The sequence below is a fragment of the Bos indicus genome, chromosome 4 (genome assembly GCF_029378745.1).
Source record: "Bos indicus isolate NIAB-ARS_2022 breed Sahiwal x Tharparkar chromosome 4, NIAB-ARS_B.indTharparkar_mat_pri_1.0, whole genome shotgun sequence".
Taxonomy (NCBI): domain Eukaryota; kingdom Metazoa; phylum Chordata; class Mammalia; order Artiodactyla; family Bovidae; genus Bos; species Bos indicus.
In genome coordinates, this window is record NC_091763.1 from 102,962,942 (window position 1) to 102,982,066 (window position 19,125).

At 48.4% G+C, this 19,125-nt stretch overlaps 1 protein-coding gene across 1 annotated transcript in view; it reads right to left on the reverse strand.

Moving 5' to 3' along the window:
* Nucleotides 1-18,740, reverse strand: part of KIAA1549 (KIAA1549 ortholog) — a 126,650-nt gene extending 107,910 nt beyond the window's left edge. The window contains exons 1-3 of the mRNA XM_070787137.1: nucleotides 18,707-18,740; nucleotides 18,233-18,278; nucleotides 16,291-17,336 (exon numbers count right to left, since the gene is read on the reverse strand). Coding sequence (XP_070643238.1) covers nucleotides 16,291-17,336; nucleotides 18,233-18,278; nucleotides 18,707-18,740 — 1,126 coding nt within the window. The remainder of the gene's footprint in view (nucleotides 1-16,290; nucleotides 17,337-18,232; nucleotides 18,279-18,706) is intronic.
* Nucleotides 18,741-19,125: the final 385 nt, after the last annotated feature.

Here is a 19,125-nt window from a genome sequence, read left to right on the forward strand (position 1 = left end):
AAAAAATTTAATAAAAAAGTAATAAATAAATAAGCACTATTGATGATAAGTCCTCATTCATTTACTAGTGCTGGGCCCTGTGGAATACAGATGACTAACTCTAACAGGGATCCCACCGTGGGGAACAGGGAGTGAGGGTGTGTGGCTGAGAGGCCCAAACTGCACAGGGTCTTCGTATTCATTTCCCATAAAAAGCCTGCAGTTAGAACTTATAGTCAGATTTTATAAATGGAGAAAATGTAATCACTGTTATGACCATCTTTAACCCTGACGTCGTGTGTTATCAATTATTTCAGCATGAAATGTATCTTGAACGCTTGTTTACAAAATAAGACTTAAGCTTATGTTAAATTAGAAACTTTTTCTTGATTAGAGGATCCATTAACAAATCTCTTTATAAAATTATGTAAGTGCTACTGTCAAAGAATTCTAACTTTGTAAATTCCAAAGAGCTAAACTGCAGGGTCAAAGGGTATGTGATGATCACAGGGCAGCTGGGTGGGAACTGTGTCTCTGAGCCCGACGTGACCCGTCTTTAAACACTCCAGGACTAACAATTTTCAACAAATGTCACAGCTGTGTTGTACAGGGTCAGTGCTCAGGACTAGAGGGCAAAGACGGAAAAGACTGCCAGTTCCCTGACATGGATAAGATCTGGTCTGGTCAGAGGCTTCAAAAGCTAATCCAGGATATGGTGAATCAAAGCAGGAATTAGAGTGATGTCCCCACCTCAACTGTCAAAGGCTGATGGGGCTACCAGGTCCAGGAGAAGCAGAGTTGACCCCTGAACTCCGTGGCATGGGAGAGAGTACAGACGACGTGCCTTATAGCTTCCTGCTCTGCTCTTTCTGCTGTGATCCACAGACACTACACTTAAAAAACACTTTTTGCACAAAGTTCAACCTGGCCCTGCCCCATCACACCGAAGTGATGACCATCCTACCATCAAAAAGAAAAAAAGAGGCAATCCGACACTAAGTTGCTCCACAGCATCATCTCCACGCCCTCACCTGCACCCACCCACACCTGTACCCATCGCTCCTTCCAGTCCGTCTGTCTCCGTGGAAGCAGCACCATTCTTCCTGTCCAAGAGTGCCCCGGAGTTCGAATCCCTCCCCTTCTAGTTATTAGATGCGTGACCTAAGGTGAGGTACCTCATCTTCTTGTGTATCAGTTTCCTCATCTGTAAAATGGAGTTAATAGTTGTAGCTGATAGAGTTGTTGCCAAGACAAAATAATACTATTAATCCATGTCAAGTGGCTAGAAGAATGCCTGGCATAGGGTAAGTGTACATTAAATGTGAGTTAGCTATTATAATAGGGCAGCAGAGGATAAGATGGTTGGATAGCATCACTGACTCAGTGGACATGAACTTGGGCAAACTCTGGGAGATACTGAGGGACAGGAAGCCTGGCGTGCTGCATGGGGGTAACAAAGAGTCAGATACAACTTTGCAACTGAATGACTAACAAGTTATTATAATTGCTATTGCTTTATAATTTACTTGTGTCTCTTCTGAGAACTTGCCCTGGTGATTTTACCTTTTCCTCCTTTATCCTCAAACAATTTGTGCTTGTGGTAGATAATCTTGATGATCACCATCAATTCATAAGCATATGCTATTCCATCCACCAATGGTTAGCTTCTATTCCCGCCTGCCACTTGAATCTGGGCTGGCCTTGTGATTTGCTCTGACCAAGAGAATGCACCAGGGGAACTTTGAAGCCCCAGATCTTAAGTGAACTGGCAGCTTCTGCTTTATCCCTATTGAAAGCCAAATATGATGTCCTACCATCCTGAGACCACTACATTTTGAGGAAGCCCACGACAGCCACATGGGAAGAGAGCAGGAGGGTATGTGGAAGAGCATAAAAATACTAGACAGGTGAGAGAAACCCTCTTGGACCTTCCAGCCCAGTTCCAGTACCAACCACAAGCCAAGTCAGGAACCACAGTCCAGGCTATATGGAGTAGAAGAATCACCCATCTGAGCCCTGTCCAAATTCCTGACCCACAGAATCACTAGAAATAAAATACCATTATTGTCTTAAACCACTCAATGTTGGGGTGATCTGTTATGCAACAAGAGATAACTGAAACAATGCTCCCCTTCAGCACTAAAAGAATGTTCCATCGTCCATCCCATCTTAAAACAAAATATCCCACAGTTCTTCAACCCTACGTTTACCACCACTTACTGGCTTCTTTGTATCACCACTGCAGTCTTCTATTATAGCACTTAGCACACTGCTGGATAGTTATTTATGTATAGGACTCTCTCTCCTACTGGACGGAGTTCCTTGGGGCCATGACTAACTGTCATGTTTATCTTAATATCCTCACGTCTAGTGCATTCAGCAAGTGGTAGTAAGTGCTCCAAAAAAATGTTAGCTGAGGGAATTCCCCTGGAAGTCCAATGGTTAGGAGTCCACCCTCTCACTGCCGAGTCTCTGGGCTCAATCCCTGGTTGAGGAACTAAAATTCCATCAGCTGTGTGGCATGGAAAAAAAAAAAGTTAACTTAAAAATGTATGCACGTATAAAATAAAAGGAAACTCCATACATCTGGTTTACCCCAGATATGCACTGGAAAACCCAAGATGAAGATGGAAACAAATATAGGAAACAAGAAAGCAAAATTTCTAGAACCAGACAAAAGTCAAAAGGTGCAGGAAAGAGGTAAAGAGTAAAATCAGCATGGTGGAGTCAAAAGCACAGAATGAAAGCCACTGGAGTTTGAGGGTTGTTTCTGCAGCACAACTAGCTTATCCTGACTGACGGAATACATTTCCTACAAGTATATGTTGTTTTGTTCTCATGAGGAGCTGAACCCTAAATTGGAAGAAGGACAAGAGGAACATGGAAGATGTCAATGGTCAAAGTCAATAAAAACTCTGTTTAAAAAATAGGTAAAACAGTTTCAGGCCTAAGATTTCTGGAAAATTATTTAGAAGGTTAAACTTTAAAGCCAGATCCAGACAAGAACTCAAGGTATGAATACACTGTGTTTTATTAAGAACTAAAAAGGCTCAAGGGGCATATAAAACAATGAAAGTAGGGCAGCTTGGTGCACAGGTTGGGTTTCAGACAATGTATTAATTTTAAAGCCTCGACTTCCTCCCACCAAAATTTCAAAGTTAATGAGAAATTGATTTTAAACCAGTGGCATACACCAATTTATTAACAAAGAGGATGTATAACAACCCACACACTCTGCTGTCAGAAACAAGCCACAGAAAAATAGTATAGTCAAAAACAAAGTAGAAATAGTATCAAAACCACAAGGATATGATCCAGGACATGATACAAAAGGAAATGCAATAAGAAAATGTCACTTGGTATTAAGAAAATGATTATCCTCTGTGTTGGAGGATATGGAATATGGGTTCATAACATGAATTTTAACTTTCTGAAACTTTTTAAAATTTTTAATATGTTAGTGTTAAAAAAAAAAATGGCACCTTCACATAATATCCTAACTTTCAAAAGCCTGCCTCCTTCATTTCTCTTAACCACTATTTGGTGAGCACCTTCCTGTATGTGCTGAGCCCTGGGCTGGCTTTCAGAGCCAGGACATCTGACACAGGCAGGGGGCTGGCGAGGGGCCACAGATGGCTGTGACCACAGCTCTAGGTCCATAGAGCTCACTCGACCAAGCAAGCAAAGCCTACGAGCGGGCATTGCAATGGCAGAGATCACGGAGTCATTCTGTAACTAGACCCAGCGCAAAAGAAACCCCCAGGGTGAGGAGGACTACTACTAGTTGTATGACCGTGAGCAAGTCTGTGAACATCTCTAACCTTTATTTCCCTCATCTGTAAAATGGGGATAATAACAGTGCCCACCTCATATTGTTCTGATATACATTAAACAAGATACACTGTGCCTAACACAATGCTTGGCAAGCAACTAGCACTCTATAATTGTTGGGTATTATTACTCCCAGGTTAGCCTTGAGCTCTCTACAAGGGAAACCAGAGAAAGGAACACAAAGGGGGCCTCAATCAAAGGCCTGACGGGACTTTCCTGATGGTCCAGTGGTTAAGACTTCCCTTTCCAATGCAGAGGGTGAGGGTTCAATCCCTGGTCAGGAAGCTAAGACCCCACATGCCTCATGGCCAAAAGACCAAAACATAAAATAGAAGCAATATTATAACAAATCCAATAAAGACTTTAAAAATGGTCCATATCCAAAAAAAAATAAAAGTCTTTAAGAAATGAAAAAAAAAAACAACCAAAGGCCTAAGTGCCTACTAACAAACAAGGAAGTACAACTTTAAAGGAGATGTTTTTTACCTATGATTTTGGTAAAAATAATAAAGATTGGGAATAGTCTGTATTATGGAAAGGTAGAATAAAACTGGCACTCAATTCACCGCTAGGGAGAATGCTGATAGCGTCAACCTTTTGAGAGACCAATTTGGTAATATATATTAAAATTTAATACATGAAGACTGTCTAGTCCAGCAGTTCTATTTCTGGGAATTTATCCTAAGGAAATAATTAGAAAAGTGTATAAAGATAGACATACAAAGACACTCATAGCAGTGTTTTTTAATCACACCAAAGCTGAAAGCGATGTAATTATCCATCAACAGAGAACCGATTAAATAAAGTATAGAACATCCACAGCATCGGGTAAAATCATGATGTGGACCTGTATTTCCTGACAAGAAGGTTCTATGAGCAAGTGTGAAGTGATAAAAAGCAAGTCAGCCAGCAACACGTGGAAGACAGTACCATTCCTTCACGTGTATGTGCTTACACATGCTAAAAAAAAGTCTGAAAGGAGAGACACCAGAGTGGCACAGCGGTTATCTCTAAGTGGAGGGATCTGGGGTGGTTTTCACTTTCTTTCATCTTTTTATACTAAAAGAATGCATTTAATGCACCATAAATCTGACATGTTAAGCCTCATCACATCACTCCTCTAATTCTCACCTTACCTGGGGGTGATGATGAGTCCTGTGACACCTACGATGCTCCACCCAACACTCACTTTCTCCCACGCCTGAGCCCCTGCCCCCTACTCCTCACCTCCACCCTCTCTGCTTTGGGCACATTAGCTTTCCTCCCATTCCCCCCCCACCCCCGCCCCCCGCCCCAACAACTGCACACTCCTGTCTTTACACTGATTGCTTCATCCACAGGAAACACTGTCCCCCAAAGACCTAGTCGGCTGGCCCCCTGGCCTCCTTCAAATCTTAAGAGTAAATGCAACTGTCACAGGTTGAACCATGTGCCCCGTCCCCAAATTCACAGGCTGGAGTCCTAACCCTGAGTACCTCAGGATGTGACCTTATTTGGAAACAGGGTCACTGAAGATGTAAGAAGCTAAGATGAAGTCATACTGGAGTACGGTGGGTCCTCAATTCAATGGCTGTCCTTACAAAAAGGGGAAATTTGAACACAGGGAGAGCCCCATGCGAAGACTGGATGCTGCCACAAGCCAAGGCCTGCCACAATCCAGGAGAGAGGACAGGACAGATGCTCCCCACCCCCCACCTTCAGAGGACTGCAGCCCTGCAGACAGGGGACTTCTAGCGTCCGGCACGGGGCTGCAATCAATTTCTGCTGTTTAAGCTGCCATTTTCGTGGCCCTTCATTATGGTGGCCCCAGCAATTAACACAGTCACGGGCTCAAAGAGGTCTCCCTCGCCACTGGACTCCCACTTCCATCCCTTGCTCCCAAGCCCTCTACCTGCTCCATTTCTTCACAGCATTTACCAAGAAGTAACACGCCATGAAATTACCTTTGTTCACAGAGGCATCCCCAGGGCCCAGTACAAGGTCTGCACAGAGTAGGCACTCAAGAAGGATCTGCTACACAGAGAAACAACACAGGACAAGACAGATCAAGGCTGGCCCAGCCGAGCTTACTCTCTAGTGGAGGGAGAGAGAAGCAGCAGACACGTAGAAGGTGATCAAGGCTGGCCCAGCCGAGCTTACTCTCTAGTGGAGGGAGAGAGAAGAAGCAGACACGTAGAAGGTGGTGACAAGCGCTGTGGAGACCACCAAGACAGTGTCAGGCGCAAGGAATTCAGGAAGGGCTGCTGTTTCTTTAAAACAGAGTCAGGGAAGGCATCTCTGATGACGTGACATCTGAGCACAGACCTGAAGGAAGGGGCGCCTGTAAACCATGGAGATCACAGCTGAGATAAGAATGTTCCAGGCACAGAGAACAGTAAGTACAGATTAGTTCAATAAACACATACCATTTGTATAATCAGAATAGAAAAAAATAATAATAAGGCTATTGTAAGTCTGAAAATGCATCCAAATATTTAAAAGCCCAATGCCAAGGGCAAGGAAGAATAATCTGGTTTTATAAATTCTTAAGACTCTACCCTGGCCCAGGCTGAAAATTTCAACCCCTTCCCAGCCCTGTCCCCAGCCTATCCTCCAACAAAACGGGGGGAGTGAGACGAGTTGAGAGGTTGAAAGTGAGGTGAAAGTGGAAGGTGACAACTGAGGTGAGAAGCTTTGAGGTAAGGTGAAATGAGGTGAAAGGTGAGACGAGAGATAAAGTATACGGTGAAAGTGCATGCTTAGTCACTTCATTCGTGTCCGACTCTTTGCGACCCTATGTACCGAAGCCCACAAGGTTCCTTTGTCCATGGGATTCTCCAAGCAAGAATACTGGAGTGGGTTTGCCATGCCCTCCTCCAGGGGATGTTCCCGACCCAGGGATGGAACCCGTGACTCCTACATCTCCCACACTGGCAGTAGGTTCTTTACCACTAGCACCACCTAGGAATGTGAGGTGAGGTGAATCAGTCCTGAGGCTGAGAAGCCTGGAGATCCCTGGTGGTGCCTTAGGGCCAAGGTAATGTGACTGCTGTCCTAGCCACCAGCCACCGACCAGTCCCCATCAGGTCTGGCCTCTGCTGGTCACCTGTGTCAGCCAGCACGTTCCCACAGCCAGCACCTGTCCTGTGCTCCAGCCCTGCCCTACGCCACTGTGGATCCCAGCTCTGACGAATGTTCACTCCAGCTACCCGACCAGCTAGTTCCCATTCAGCCTCACTTCAGGGTTTTTTTTTTTTTTTAATTGCAATTTTAAAAAACCCCACATATCATACAATTTACCATAGTGTTTGGTACATTCATATGATTGTACAACCCATCCCCAGAATGCTTTTCATCCTGCAAAAGTGAAACTCTGCACCCACTGAACACAGCTCCCCCTGCCCTCCTCCCCTCTGCCCCTGGCCAGCTCCACTCTACTTTCGGTCTCTGCAATTCTGGCAACTCTAGATACAAGTGGAACCGCATAGTATTTTGTCTTTTTTGTGACTGTCTTATTTCACTTAGCATTAATGTCAAGGTCCATCCATGTTGCAAGCTGAGTCAGAACTTTCCTTTTTTTGTAAGAAGGAATACTAAGTCCCTTGTATGGACAGATCGCATTTTGTTTATGTCTGCTGATGGACATCTGAGTTGCTTCCACCTTCGCCTAGCTTTTGACACTTGTTTCCTTCAGCTACCTCCAGGTGCTCCTGTAATCCTTGGGGTTCAAGATCGGTGCAGGGCAACCTAGGGTGGAGCGGAAGGCCTCCAAACATGCCCAGGCTGAGGGAAAACACGGAGCAGGGGCGGTTCTGAGCTACACGACCTGCCAGACACCAGCCCAGTTCTGAACCTGCTGCTGCTCCTTCCCTGCTTCCCAACCAAGTTAAAACCTGAATTTTTACCAGTTAAAGACTCCTTACTGATAGGTGAAACCAAGTCTGGGAAATGTACCCATCCTCAAGGACACACTGCCGAGGCCAGAGCTTCTCAAACCTGAGTGTGATAAGTCCCTCTCATGTCCAACTCGCTGCAACCCCTATGGACCACAGCCCACCAGGCTCCTCTGTCCATGGGATTCTCCAGGCAAGAATACTGGACTGGGTTGCCGTGCCTTCCTCCAGGGGATCTTCCCAACCCAGGGATCAAACCTGAGACTCTTACATCTCCTGCACTGGCAGGCAGGTTCTTTACCACTAGCACCACTTGGACTTAAACGGTATACTCCATAGATCCAAGCAGACCTGGGCAAGGGCCTTCCTCACACACTCCCAGGGAGCTTTGGGGACCGCTCCATGCCCCGTAGCCTGCAGGAGCAAAGGCCTAGCAACCGTCCCCCCATTCACTCCTGTCTCCTGGGCTCCCCGTTAGCTGTGTGTGTGCAAGGCGTCCCTCTACTGAGGCTCCCCCGCCGTGTTCACACGGCCCTTCAGGCTGTGTGGCTCCAAAGTGAATCCCGGCACCACGGTGAGGAAGGGCTCCCTCTGCGGGACCCGACTCGAGAGCAAAGAAAGGAGCTGAAGGGCTTCCCCAGGACTCCACAGGGCCACCAACACCTGCCCAGCACCAACAGCGGGAGCCCCCGTCCGGCCCCGACCCCGACCCCCTGGCAGGACGGGCCACCCACCACCCAGGGGAGCTGTCACCGTGCATGTCCGGCCTCCAGGCCACCAGGAAAGGCAAGCGGACAGTGCCTGCCTCGCCCACTGCCAAGACGGCCTCCCAACTGCCGCCCACACTATTTGAGGCCTGAAATCCGTCCACTCTACTCCTCTCGGCTTCCCACCACAAACCAGCGTTATTTCCTCACACTCGCTGTCCCCTCTCATACCCACCTTCTTCTCAGCAGAGGTCATCGTCCGCCATCCCCAGGAACGGTCACCCGCTCCTCAGCCCACCGCTGTCCCCCCACCACCTAGCTCCAGCTCTCCTCCACTCTCCCCTGTGTCCCCCCCAAAGCCCGGGAGCCTTCGCTGCTACCCTCATCACCCTTTCCAGCACCATCCATCTCCTCTTCCAGGCCAGCCCCTCCTCACCGGCACTCGGGGGCCCCTACCTGCCCCTTCTTCGCCTTCTAACTTGCTGCCCACTTCATGCCCCAAAGAAACCAGGACCCCTCAAAGCAGGACTCGGCCTCCCCAGCCCCCGCCACCTCCCTCCCCCTCCCCCAGCCAGCCAGTCATCCTCAAGTGCATCCCGAGGTTGAAACCACGGAGAATCTGAGGAGGGCGACCCTCAGGCGTCAGATCCTGTCACTTCCCCCTCTCGTTGGCCCTTTCCAGCACAAGTGTTCTGGAGACCCTGCACCCACCGTGTGCACGTTCTCGTGAGCGCCCCCCTCCTACATCCCTGTTCCCACCCCTGTCACAAGCCTCATCCTGAGCGCCCAGACTGTGGACTTGGACTTGAAGGAGCATGAAATCGGACGAGGCCCCCCCAGGTGTTTCAGCGAGAAAGTGATGATGTGACCTGAGCAGACTGGTTTCCACAAGGACCTCCAGCTGAAGTGGGGAGATGAACTGGCTGGAGCCAGAGTAGTAACGGGGGGAAAAGAGGACGGGAGCATGGACAGGGACAGTGGTGATGGAGAGAGGGGTGGAGAGACTAAAGGGCCGCTTCCTCCCCGGCCCCGGAGGTCACAGCCCTTCATTCACTGAGTACTCAGTGCCCAGCTCCCGGTTCTCTCACCTCACTCCTGGCGAATCTGGCACCTACAGAGGATTCACCCAGAGCCTGCATTCACGGTCCACTCCAACAACCGATCCCTGCAGCCACACCCCACACCCTTAACCAAGACCAACACCAGTGCCGATTCACCTCTGAAACCGCCATCCCTCCAGCCCACCTCCCACCTCGCTGCTATCTGGGATCTCCCCGGACTCCCCTTCTCAGTCCTTCTCCCCTCCTCCTCCCCTTCCTTCCTCACCCAGCCCAGACTCTGCACCCCACCACCAGACCATGTCTTCACAAATCCCCCCACTCCCCTTGGCTCTTGACCACATCTGCCCAAGATTCCCCACCCTGGCTCAAGCCAACTGCCCACCTCCCCTGGCCCCACACGGCCTGTCAGATGCTACAGGACAAACGCCATCACATGTGCCCTGGCAACACCACTGCTATCTCCCATCACTTCAGGCTTCCCTCCCACCAGTCCCCTCCAGTTCCTTCTCCCATTATTATTTCTCTCCTACATGAGCTATTTTAAGCCTGCCTGCCCAAAGGAACTTCTTCACTTTGGAGAAATATCCTTCAGTTACTTCTATGTGCTCAGTCCTGTCCAACTCTTTGCGAGCCTGTGGACTGTAGCCTACCAGGCTCCTTCGTCCATGGAATTTTCCAGGCAAGAGTACTGGAGTGGGTTGCCATTTCCTTCTCCAGGGGATCTTCCCGACCCAGGGATCAAACCCGGGTCTCCCACATTGTAGGCAGATGCTTTACCATCTGAAGCCACTGGGGATTCTATGTGCTTCTACTCGTTCTTAAATTTTCAACGACTGCTTTACTGATTCTTCCATGATGCCTATGAACATAACCTATGAAGCTTATATATGTTTTCAAAATCTCCATCAACTCCATGAAGTCAATAAGTGGCAAATCTGGTCATCTCCTGCCCTCCTTGCGTCTGTAGGGCCTCCTGTTTTTCTCAAGATCCCCCAAGTCTGAGTCCACAGCCTGTATTCTGTTAGGAGGTTTATGAGCTGGGGTGGGAGTAGGCACCTAGGATGCTGGGGCTCATGAGAAAATTAACACAGTGGGTGTCCTGGGGGTGGGGATGCAGGAGGGAAGAGTATTTTTTTTTTTTTTTAAGAAGAACTGAACACAATGGCCTTCGGTAGGTCACTGGGCTAGAACATCTACAGGACGGTGAGATGGTGACACAGACATTTGGTAGAAGCAGGACAGTTGCTATAACACATGCATCCCAAGGCATCCAACCTGTGGACCTGAAACATAAGAGCTAAAGGGTACTCAGAGATCATCTCAGCGACCCCTTCTTACACTGATGGGATAACCCAGAACAGGGTAACCTGTCCACAGTCACACGGCAAGTCATCGGCTGAGAAGAGCACACTCAGGTTAGCTAACTCACAGTTTGGTGTGCTTTCCAACAAATCATGCTGCCTAAGCACATGAAAGAGAAATCATGTCACTGCAAGCCCGCAGATGAAAGGTGGGTGGTCACAACTTGGAAACAAATTAGATCAGTGAGAACAGCATCTTTCTAGCTGGGAAAATCAACCTAGTGTAATTATAATTACAGTAATTAGCTGCCTCTAGCACCCAGGGCACTGAGAGAAAAACCTGTGGCTCCCAGGTCCCCCGTGACTTTTCACAACCCCTGGCTGGGTTCTGTTTTCAGGATTAAATGAGGCATTTCCTGACAAAGACTGCAGCAGCTGTTCCCAAGGGGCTGGGGAGGTGAGGATTTAAAATGATGTCCTCCATGCCCTTTGATTCTCAACCCAGAGACAACCAAGCAAACAAGATAGAATCCCAAACAGTTTCAACGTCGTGGTTTTAAATCAATTGTTCTAACAGTGAAAAGACAGTTGCAAGATATTAAGTGGAATATACCCCATATGCGATCAACTTTCAACTAGGGGTTTATGGTGTCTGGATTGGCAGTTCCAAAGGTCAAAGTGCCTAAAAATAAGCTGTGAACTTGTTAAAAAAGGAAGATTCCCAGTTACTAACACCAAAGATTCTGATGTAGGTGAAGGGAGAGCCGCAGAAATCTAAATTCTTAACAAGCACCCCTAAGTCCCCAAAGGATGATGATGATGCAGGGGGTCTAGGCATCACACCTTCGGAACATTTATCTAAGTCTTCGTTTATAGGCTACTACACCACTCAAGAAGTATAGCAAATATTCAACTGAAAATGCTCATTATTTAATAAAACAGTGCATTAAGTAAGATAAAAAGTTAACATGCCATTAGGCATACATGCAATGAAAAATAAAATGGCAGATTTTGCTAACCAAAATAATCAAAAATTTCAAGACTATATAAAATTTAAAGGAAAATCTATTAGGAGGGGGAGAATACAACAAAAAGGAGGGGGAAAAACAGTTGCTATCCTTTAAAAAAATTTACATATATATGTGTATATACATATATATTGCAGCCATGAAATTAAAAGACGCTTACTCCTTGGAAGGAAAGTTATGACCAACCTAGACAGCATATTCAAAGGCAGAGACATTACTTTGCCAACAAAGGTCCGTCTAGTCAAGGCTATAGTTTTTCCAATAGTCATGTATGGATATGAAAGTTGGACTGTAAAGAAAGCTGAGCGCTGAAGAATTGATGCTATTGAACTGTGATGTTGGAGAAGACTCTTGAGAGTCCCTTGGATCTCTCCAGTCCATTCTAAAGGAGATCAGTCCTGGGTGTTCTTTGGAAGGAATGATGCTAAAGCTGAAACTCCAGTACTTTGGCCACCTCATGCGAAGAGTTGACTCATTGGAAAAGACCCTGATGCTGGGAGGGACTGGGGGCAGGAGGAGAAGGGGACAACAGAGAATGAGATGATTGGATGGCATCACTGACTCAATGGACGTGAGTTTGGGTGGACTCCGGGAGTTGGTGATGGACAGGGAGACCTGGCGTGCTGCAATTCATGGGGTCGCAAAGAGTCGGACACGAGTGAGCGACTGAATTGACCTGAACTGACATATATATTGGGCTTCCCAGGTGGCTCAGTGATAAAGAATCCGCCTGCTGATATCAGAGATGAGGGCTGGATTTCTGGGTCGGGAAGATTCCCTAGAAATGGAAATCCACTCCAGTATTCTTGCCTGAGAAATTCCAAGGACAGAGGAGCCTGGCGGGCTACAGTCCTCAGGGTCACAAAAGAGTCAGACACGACTTAGTGACTAAACTATACGTATATATCATGGATAAATAAGCAAAAACAGAAAATTCACAGACTACAACTACAAAATAAACAAAAAATATTCAACTCAAAAGTAATAAAAAATTAAAGTAATGTGTTACCAATTTAACAAGAGTTTTAAAAGTAATAATGCTGGCGGTGATGAAGTCAAACAGTAAACTGCATAGACTGCTTGGGGTAATTTCAGCATTACAGTTTTACATGAGAAGCTGATTCCTTTAACAACCACCTACTGAGACACGTATTAGACACCCAGCACACCAAACAAAATATGCAAAGATCCAGGCTGGTGGATTTAGATCTAAACTATAGTCTAATTTCCCTTCTGGAAATGTATTCTAAGGGGGTAAAAGAGCCCACACACAAAGAAATCTAGACAAAGCCTTACCTACATACCTATTCATTACAGCGTTATTTATAACAGGAAAAAAAAAAGCTGGAAATAATAAAAGGATAATTGAGTAAATTATTAGGATGGAAACTGTGTTTTCAAACAATATTTCATGAATAGAGAAATACTTAAGTTAAATATTGAGTGAAAAAAGTAAATACATAAATTCAATTTTTTTTTAATGTTAACAAAGTTATTTACAGAGTTGGCTATAGGTTGTGGGATTAAGGATACCTGTTATCTGTACCTTCCAATAATTTTCAAAGTTTCAATTTTATAATAACTATTATCTTAAGAAAGACTTACCCCTGAATAAAATGAAGAAATGGGGTACAATCTTTTCTTTTTACATCATGGATGTAGGATTCCTAAAGCACTCCATTCAAAAACAAGTCCAAAGCATTACAACTTGTTTCCACAACAGTGAACCATCAAGACCAAACTTATAAATGTTTAAACAAACCAAAAAAAAAAAAAAAAGCACATTCAAAATGCTGAATGAAACAGATATAGACAAGAAATCAATAAGACACAGAAATTTACATAAAGACTGAAATATGGGGATAACTGGAGGGCAGACTCCATTTAACGAAGTTACCAATGAAAGACAAACCTGTGGAAGGAGGAGAGAGTCTATAGGCAGCCACAGAAGGAACAAGTGCCTAACCTAGGAGACCCAAGGCAGGAGAAAGACACCACACTTTCTAATGCCACTTACTCTTCAGAAAGAGAACCAGCACAGCAGGGTTTGGCATAGCCTCCTCCAGCCCCACTCCAGTGGGGAAAATACAACACTCAGGACGAGAAGCCCGAGGGTCCTAGTGGCACAGAGAAAGACGTGGGCCAAACAACTGAAACGCAGCATCTCCTTGGGGTCACATGCCACTCACCATGCCCAGGTGTCCTACATTAGAAAGCCACCCTCTGCCACTATCACTCTCTCAGCCTTCCAGAGGATCGGTGCCACCTTTTAAGAGATCTTCCCTGGGAAGCTGTTTCCCTTGCTGCCTTTCCTGCCCGGGGACAGCCCACGTGGAGTCTGCTCTTGCTTATGAGCTGCTTTGGGTCCCAACAGAATCCCTGAGGACAGGCACCGTGTCCTCCCCTTCTTCAGTTCCCATCCTATGACGAAGCCTAGAAGCAGCTGTGCAAACCAGAGGGGCCCAATACACCAACCAGAGAAAGGATGAAGTCTCTGCTTCCGTGATGTTGGCTCTAGAGCGGAAATAAAACGACTTTCAAGTCTCCCCGTTTAATGTTTGCATTGAAGGTTACGGGGAACAGGAAAAGACTAGAGAAGAGAAAATTATGGAGGGACAGTACAAACAGCTCCATTTACTTTAAATTTATCAAGAGAATTACTTGTATTACTCACAACATCTACAGCACATCCAGATGGCCATATTCACATGAGGAAGCTGTACAGAGGTTACTGTACATGGAGTCTGGAGTCAAACTAACCCAAACTCCTGCAGCCTTAGTATTCTCATCTGTAAAATGGGGATAACAATGCCTAACTCACAGCGTATCAGATCGTGTATGTAAAATGTGGCGCCTGGCACACAGGACGCACTCAGTAATTGGAAACAATCAGTTTGCCATGCCCCATAGCAGATGAATCCATTAGTATCAGATGGGCTTTACTGCTTGACTAAAGCCAAGAGCCCACTTCATGATTGCCTCTTCTCACAAAAAAACCTAGGATCTCCATTTCTCTGGACACAGAGGCTAGAACACACTGGAGCAAGACTGAGAGCTGAGGCACTGGGTCAGGCAACACTGTCTCTTTCAAATGCCTGAAAGAGACCCATTTTGTCCCCCTGGTTCTGCTGTGGCTCCCTGAGCAGGGTTCCATCCAGCTATGGGAAAGCTATGAGGTGGTCTCAGGTGTGCCTAAGTTCACAGGTTAAGCGCCATAAGGCGAATGGAAAGCAGAGGACTCTGCACCAACTAGCCTGTGACCTTGAGCAAGTCAGTTATGTGTCAATTTCCTCTTCAGTAAGAGGAGCAGTTCCAGTCTGTGATCCCTCAAGTCCCTTCCTGTGCTTTTGTGTCCCATCCTCTATGTGGCACTGGTTATAATTCCGACAGTGAGGTCCAGGGACACCTTCAAACGTGTTCCATTTCCTCCCAGAGCCACTTGGCGGTCCTCTGGCACTGCTCCCACCAGAAGGGAGGGTTTGGAGTTGCTTCCACAGCTTTCTGGTTTTGTTCAGCGTGCAGCCGCTCTGCACACTGCTCACTCCACCTTTCCTGCCCCCAAAGTGGTCGTGCGTGTGCGCGCTTGTGTGTGTGTGTCTGTTTCTGTGTGTGTCTGTTTCTGTGTGTGTCTGTGTGTGCACGCGCACGAGCACGCGCTAGGGCAATCACCGGCTTGCATTATGTCAGCTCAGAGATGGTTTGCAGACCATCCTGCGTGTATGCTCAGGGTGGACAAATAAACATTTCAGAGGAGCAATATGAATTAAATCATTTCCTCAACAACAAAACCCGCCCACATGCTTCTTCATAAATCATGCCTCTTAATTCCACGCTGACTAACAGTCAGTAAACTGCCTCTATTATAAACAACCCTTACTCCTTTCATGCCCTGACACTTAAGAATCACAATATTTTCACACTCTATTGTATTAATGCCTTTGCAGAAGTAACAGCAATAGCTATTTCCCTGGAAAGATCCATGGCCAGGGCGCTTTCCAAGAGATATTCTTTGAATGTTCTTTGTGTCCTGGTGCACTGGGGGACACGGCCAGCTGCCTGCATCTGGGGGACGCAGGGCCACCCAGAGTAATGCAACACTGTTTTAAAGCACACACACCGAATATACCCTTTAGCCCCGACCATCAAGTATTTCCTCAAATTTGCTGTAACCACATTCATACAGCCATGCATTACAATTTCAGTGCCTGCGTTTTGCAGGGAAAAATAAAGACACATTCTGAGATGAAGCCGCCAGACCCGCCTCGGGCTCCGTGGATAGCAGAATAAGCTTTGCAGACTTTTTGGCAAGACTGGCCAGAATCTGCTTGCTTTTTCGTATTATTTTTTCACTGCCTTTATCTGCTGGGCCCAACGAGTATGGAAAAGCATCTCCATAAAGGAGGGCGAGGGAGCGGTGGAGAATAAAAGAGGATGGGCGGGGAGAGCCGGATTTTGAAAAGCAGCGATAAAGGAAAGGCAGGGTCGCGCCGGAGGGTCTCCGCGGAGCTTACCTGGGGCGCACGAGGTTGGCCGGGCCAGCAGTAGCAGCCAGAGGCCGGGGAGCAACAGCCCCGAGCGGCGGCGGCGGCGGCGGGCGCGGCGGGCGGAAGGCCCGCGGCCGCTCGGCCCCGGGACCAGCGCGACCCCGGCGCGGGTCTTCCCCTCCATGGCCGCGCCTCGGCGTCGGCGCCGCGCCCCCGGCAGTCCCGGCCGGCGCCCCGGCCCGGCCTCGCGGCTCTGCGCTCTCAGGCCCGGGAGGGGCGGCCGCTGCGGCGGCGGCGGCTTGGACGGGGCGCCGCGCACCGGCGCGGAGAGAGGCCGCCGAAGCGGGGGCGGGCCGGGGGCCGGAACCGCGGACGGACGGGGGCTGCCAGCCGCACGCCGGCCTCGCCGCTCCGCCCCCTTCGGAGCCTCCGAGGCGCTGCCCGGCAACGCGCGGGCCCGGGCGCGGGGAGGCGAGCACCACCTCCCGGCCGGCCGGGAACCTGCCTGAGGGGCGGCCAGGCGGCGGGCGCGGGCGCGCGGGGGCTGCGCGGCGCAAGGCCCGGGCCCGGCCCGCCCCCGGGATCCGCCTCCTGGGAGGGGACGCGCGGGACGCGGGAGGCCTGGGACCAGGCGGCGGTCGGCGCCGCCCGGACCCGCACCGAACCCCGGGTCCCGCCGCCCTGGTGGCCCGGCGTCCAGCCCCTCGGGGGCGCACGGAGGGAGGGGGAGCCGCGAGGAGGGGTCAGAGCCGGAAAACCTGGCCCGCGCGAGCGCGGCGGGCCTCTTGCTCCTCCTCTGGCTCCAGTCGGTGCGGGGCAGCAGGTGTGAGTGGGGCTCCTGCGTTGGTAGGACAGCCTTCGGGGCTGCAGCGGGGACAAAACGAAGGCGAAATCGGCGGCCCGTTTCCAAGAGTCCGACGTGCAGTAGAGGAAAGCGCGCGCACAGCCCTACCCATCCTGTCTCCCGCCTGCAGGTCTTGCCTCGGGACCAGGTGACTGGGAAACGAACAGACAGGATGCTCTGCGCCCGGGAAGCCCGCAAATCTCGCACGTAGTAGGCCTGCAGAAGGCGCCTACAGAATCGAATTGAAGCAGAACGCCGAAGAATCGATGCTTTTGAACTGTGGTGTTGAAGACTTTTGAAAGTCCTTTCGACTGCAAGAAGATCCAACCAGTCCATTCTGAAGGAGATGAGTCCTGAGTGTTCTTTGGAAGGACTGATGCTAAAGCTGAAACTCCAATACTTTGGCCACCTGATGCGAAGAGCTGACTCATTTGAAAAGACCCCGATGCTGGGAAAGATTGAAGGCGGGAGGAGAAGGGGACGACAGAGGATGAGATGGTTGGATGGCATCACCGACTCAATGGACATGGGTTATGGTAAACTCCGGGAGTTGGTGATGGACAGGGAGGCCTGGCGTGCTGCAGTCCATGGGGTCACAAAGAGTCGCACACGACTGAGCGACTGAACTGAACTGACTGGGGAGAGAATCACGCACGCCCAGTCTCTCTTAGAGAAAGCAGTGGTCTTGGGAGGGGAAGAGAATGTCAGAGGATTGTTCGGACTGGGTGCGAGGATCAGAAAAGCGAGGATATGAGTTAACATTTGTCTGGTGCCTGCTGAGCCCGCGGAGTGTCTAACTCCGCGGACGCCCCATGGACTAAAAGTCTTGGAACGCGGAATTGACAGTTTTGGATCTTGGTGTCCTGTTGGAATGCTTGCCCCAGTCAGATTATGAAAGGTGTGAGTTGGGGACACTGTTGTATTGCCCCAGGAAACTACAATGAACTGTGGAGAATGTGAATCACCCGCAAAGGATGCAGGTTGCTTTCCAGTCCGCTTTCCCTGCTAAGCCCAGCCTTGCAGCTCCAGCCCAACTAGGCTTCCTGTCTGGTGGTCAGAGTATTGGAGAATCAATAATAGCCCTTGCTCAGAATAAGGCTGAGGTACCTACCTATAAGTACCTACCTGTTAGTTTCAAGGAGGATATTTGAGTGCTTCGGCAGCACATATACTAAAGATTGGGAGAAAGATAATTGAGAATAAAGGTTAAAGATAACTTTTGTTGATACTCCTATTTGGTTTTGTACTTTTTAATCCCTCCTTATCATAAACAGTCCTTGTTCTTAGCACCTGATCACCTCCCTTCATAGATAAAGTGAAAGTGAAGTCGCTCAGTCATGTCTGACTCTTTGTGACCCCATAGACTGTAGCCTACCAGGCTCCTCTGTCCATGGGATTTTCCAGGCAATAGTACTGGAGTGGATTTCCATTTCCTTCTCCAGGGGATCTTCCCAACCCAGGGCTCAAACCCGGGTCTCCCACATTGTAGACAGACGCTTTACCATCTGAGCCACAACATCACCACTCTTCATAGATAAGGAGCTTTGCAAACCTTACTTCCAGCTCCTAATCTGCAGGTTAGTACTCAGATGGAGATACTGATATCCATGCACGTCTGGTCCTTGGATATCATCCCTAGATCTTCATTTTCTGATTTCACCTCATTTGACCACAGACCCCTGCCTTGGGTGATTCTTAAATTGTCTTGTCCTGTTAATGTTATCTTTTATGAATTTATGCTTTGTGTCTCCAGCCAAATTAATAGGAAGTTCAAAGATGATGTCATCCTGTTAGCACTGCCCATAGCACCAGTCAACCCTTGTTTTCCATTTGTTGATTTGAATCAGAGAACCCACCTGCCCAGTGAAGAGGTTCAACTTTTCAGATCTTGCCCTAGCCTCCAGGAGGCTTCCACCTACCCTAGAAGACAGGGTGTGAGGGAAAGGAGGTGCCCTCACAAGTTGCGAGTCAATTCGAGAAAAATGAAATATTTGCCCAGCCATTAAGAAAGGATCAAC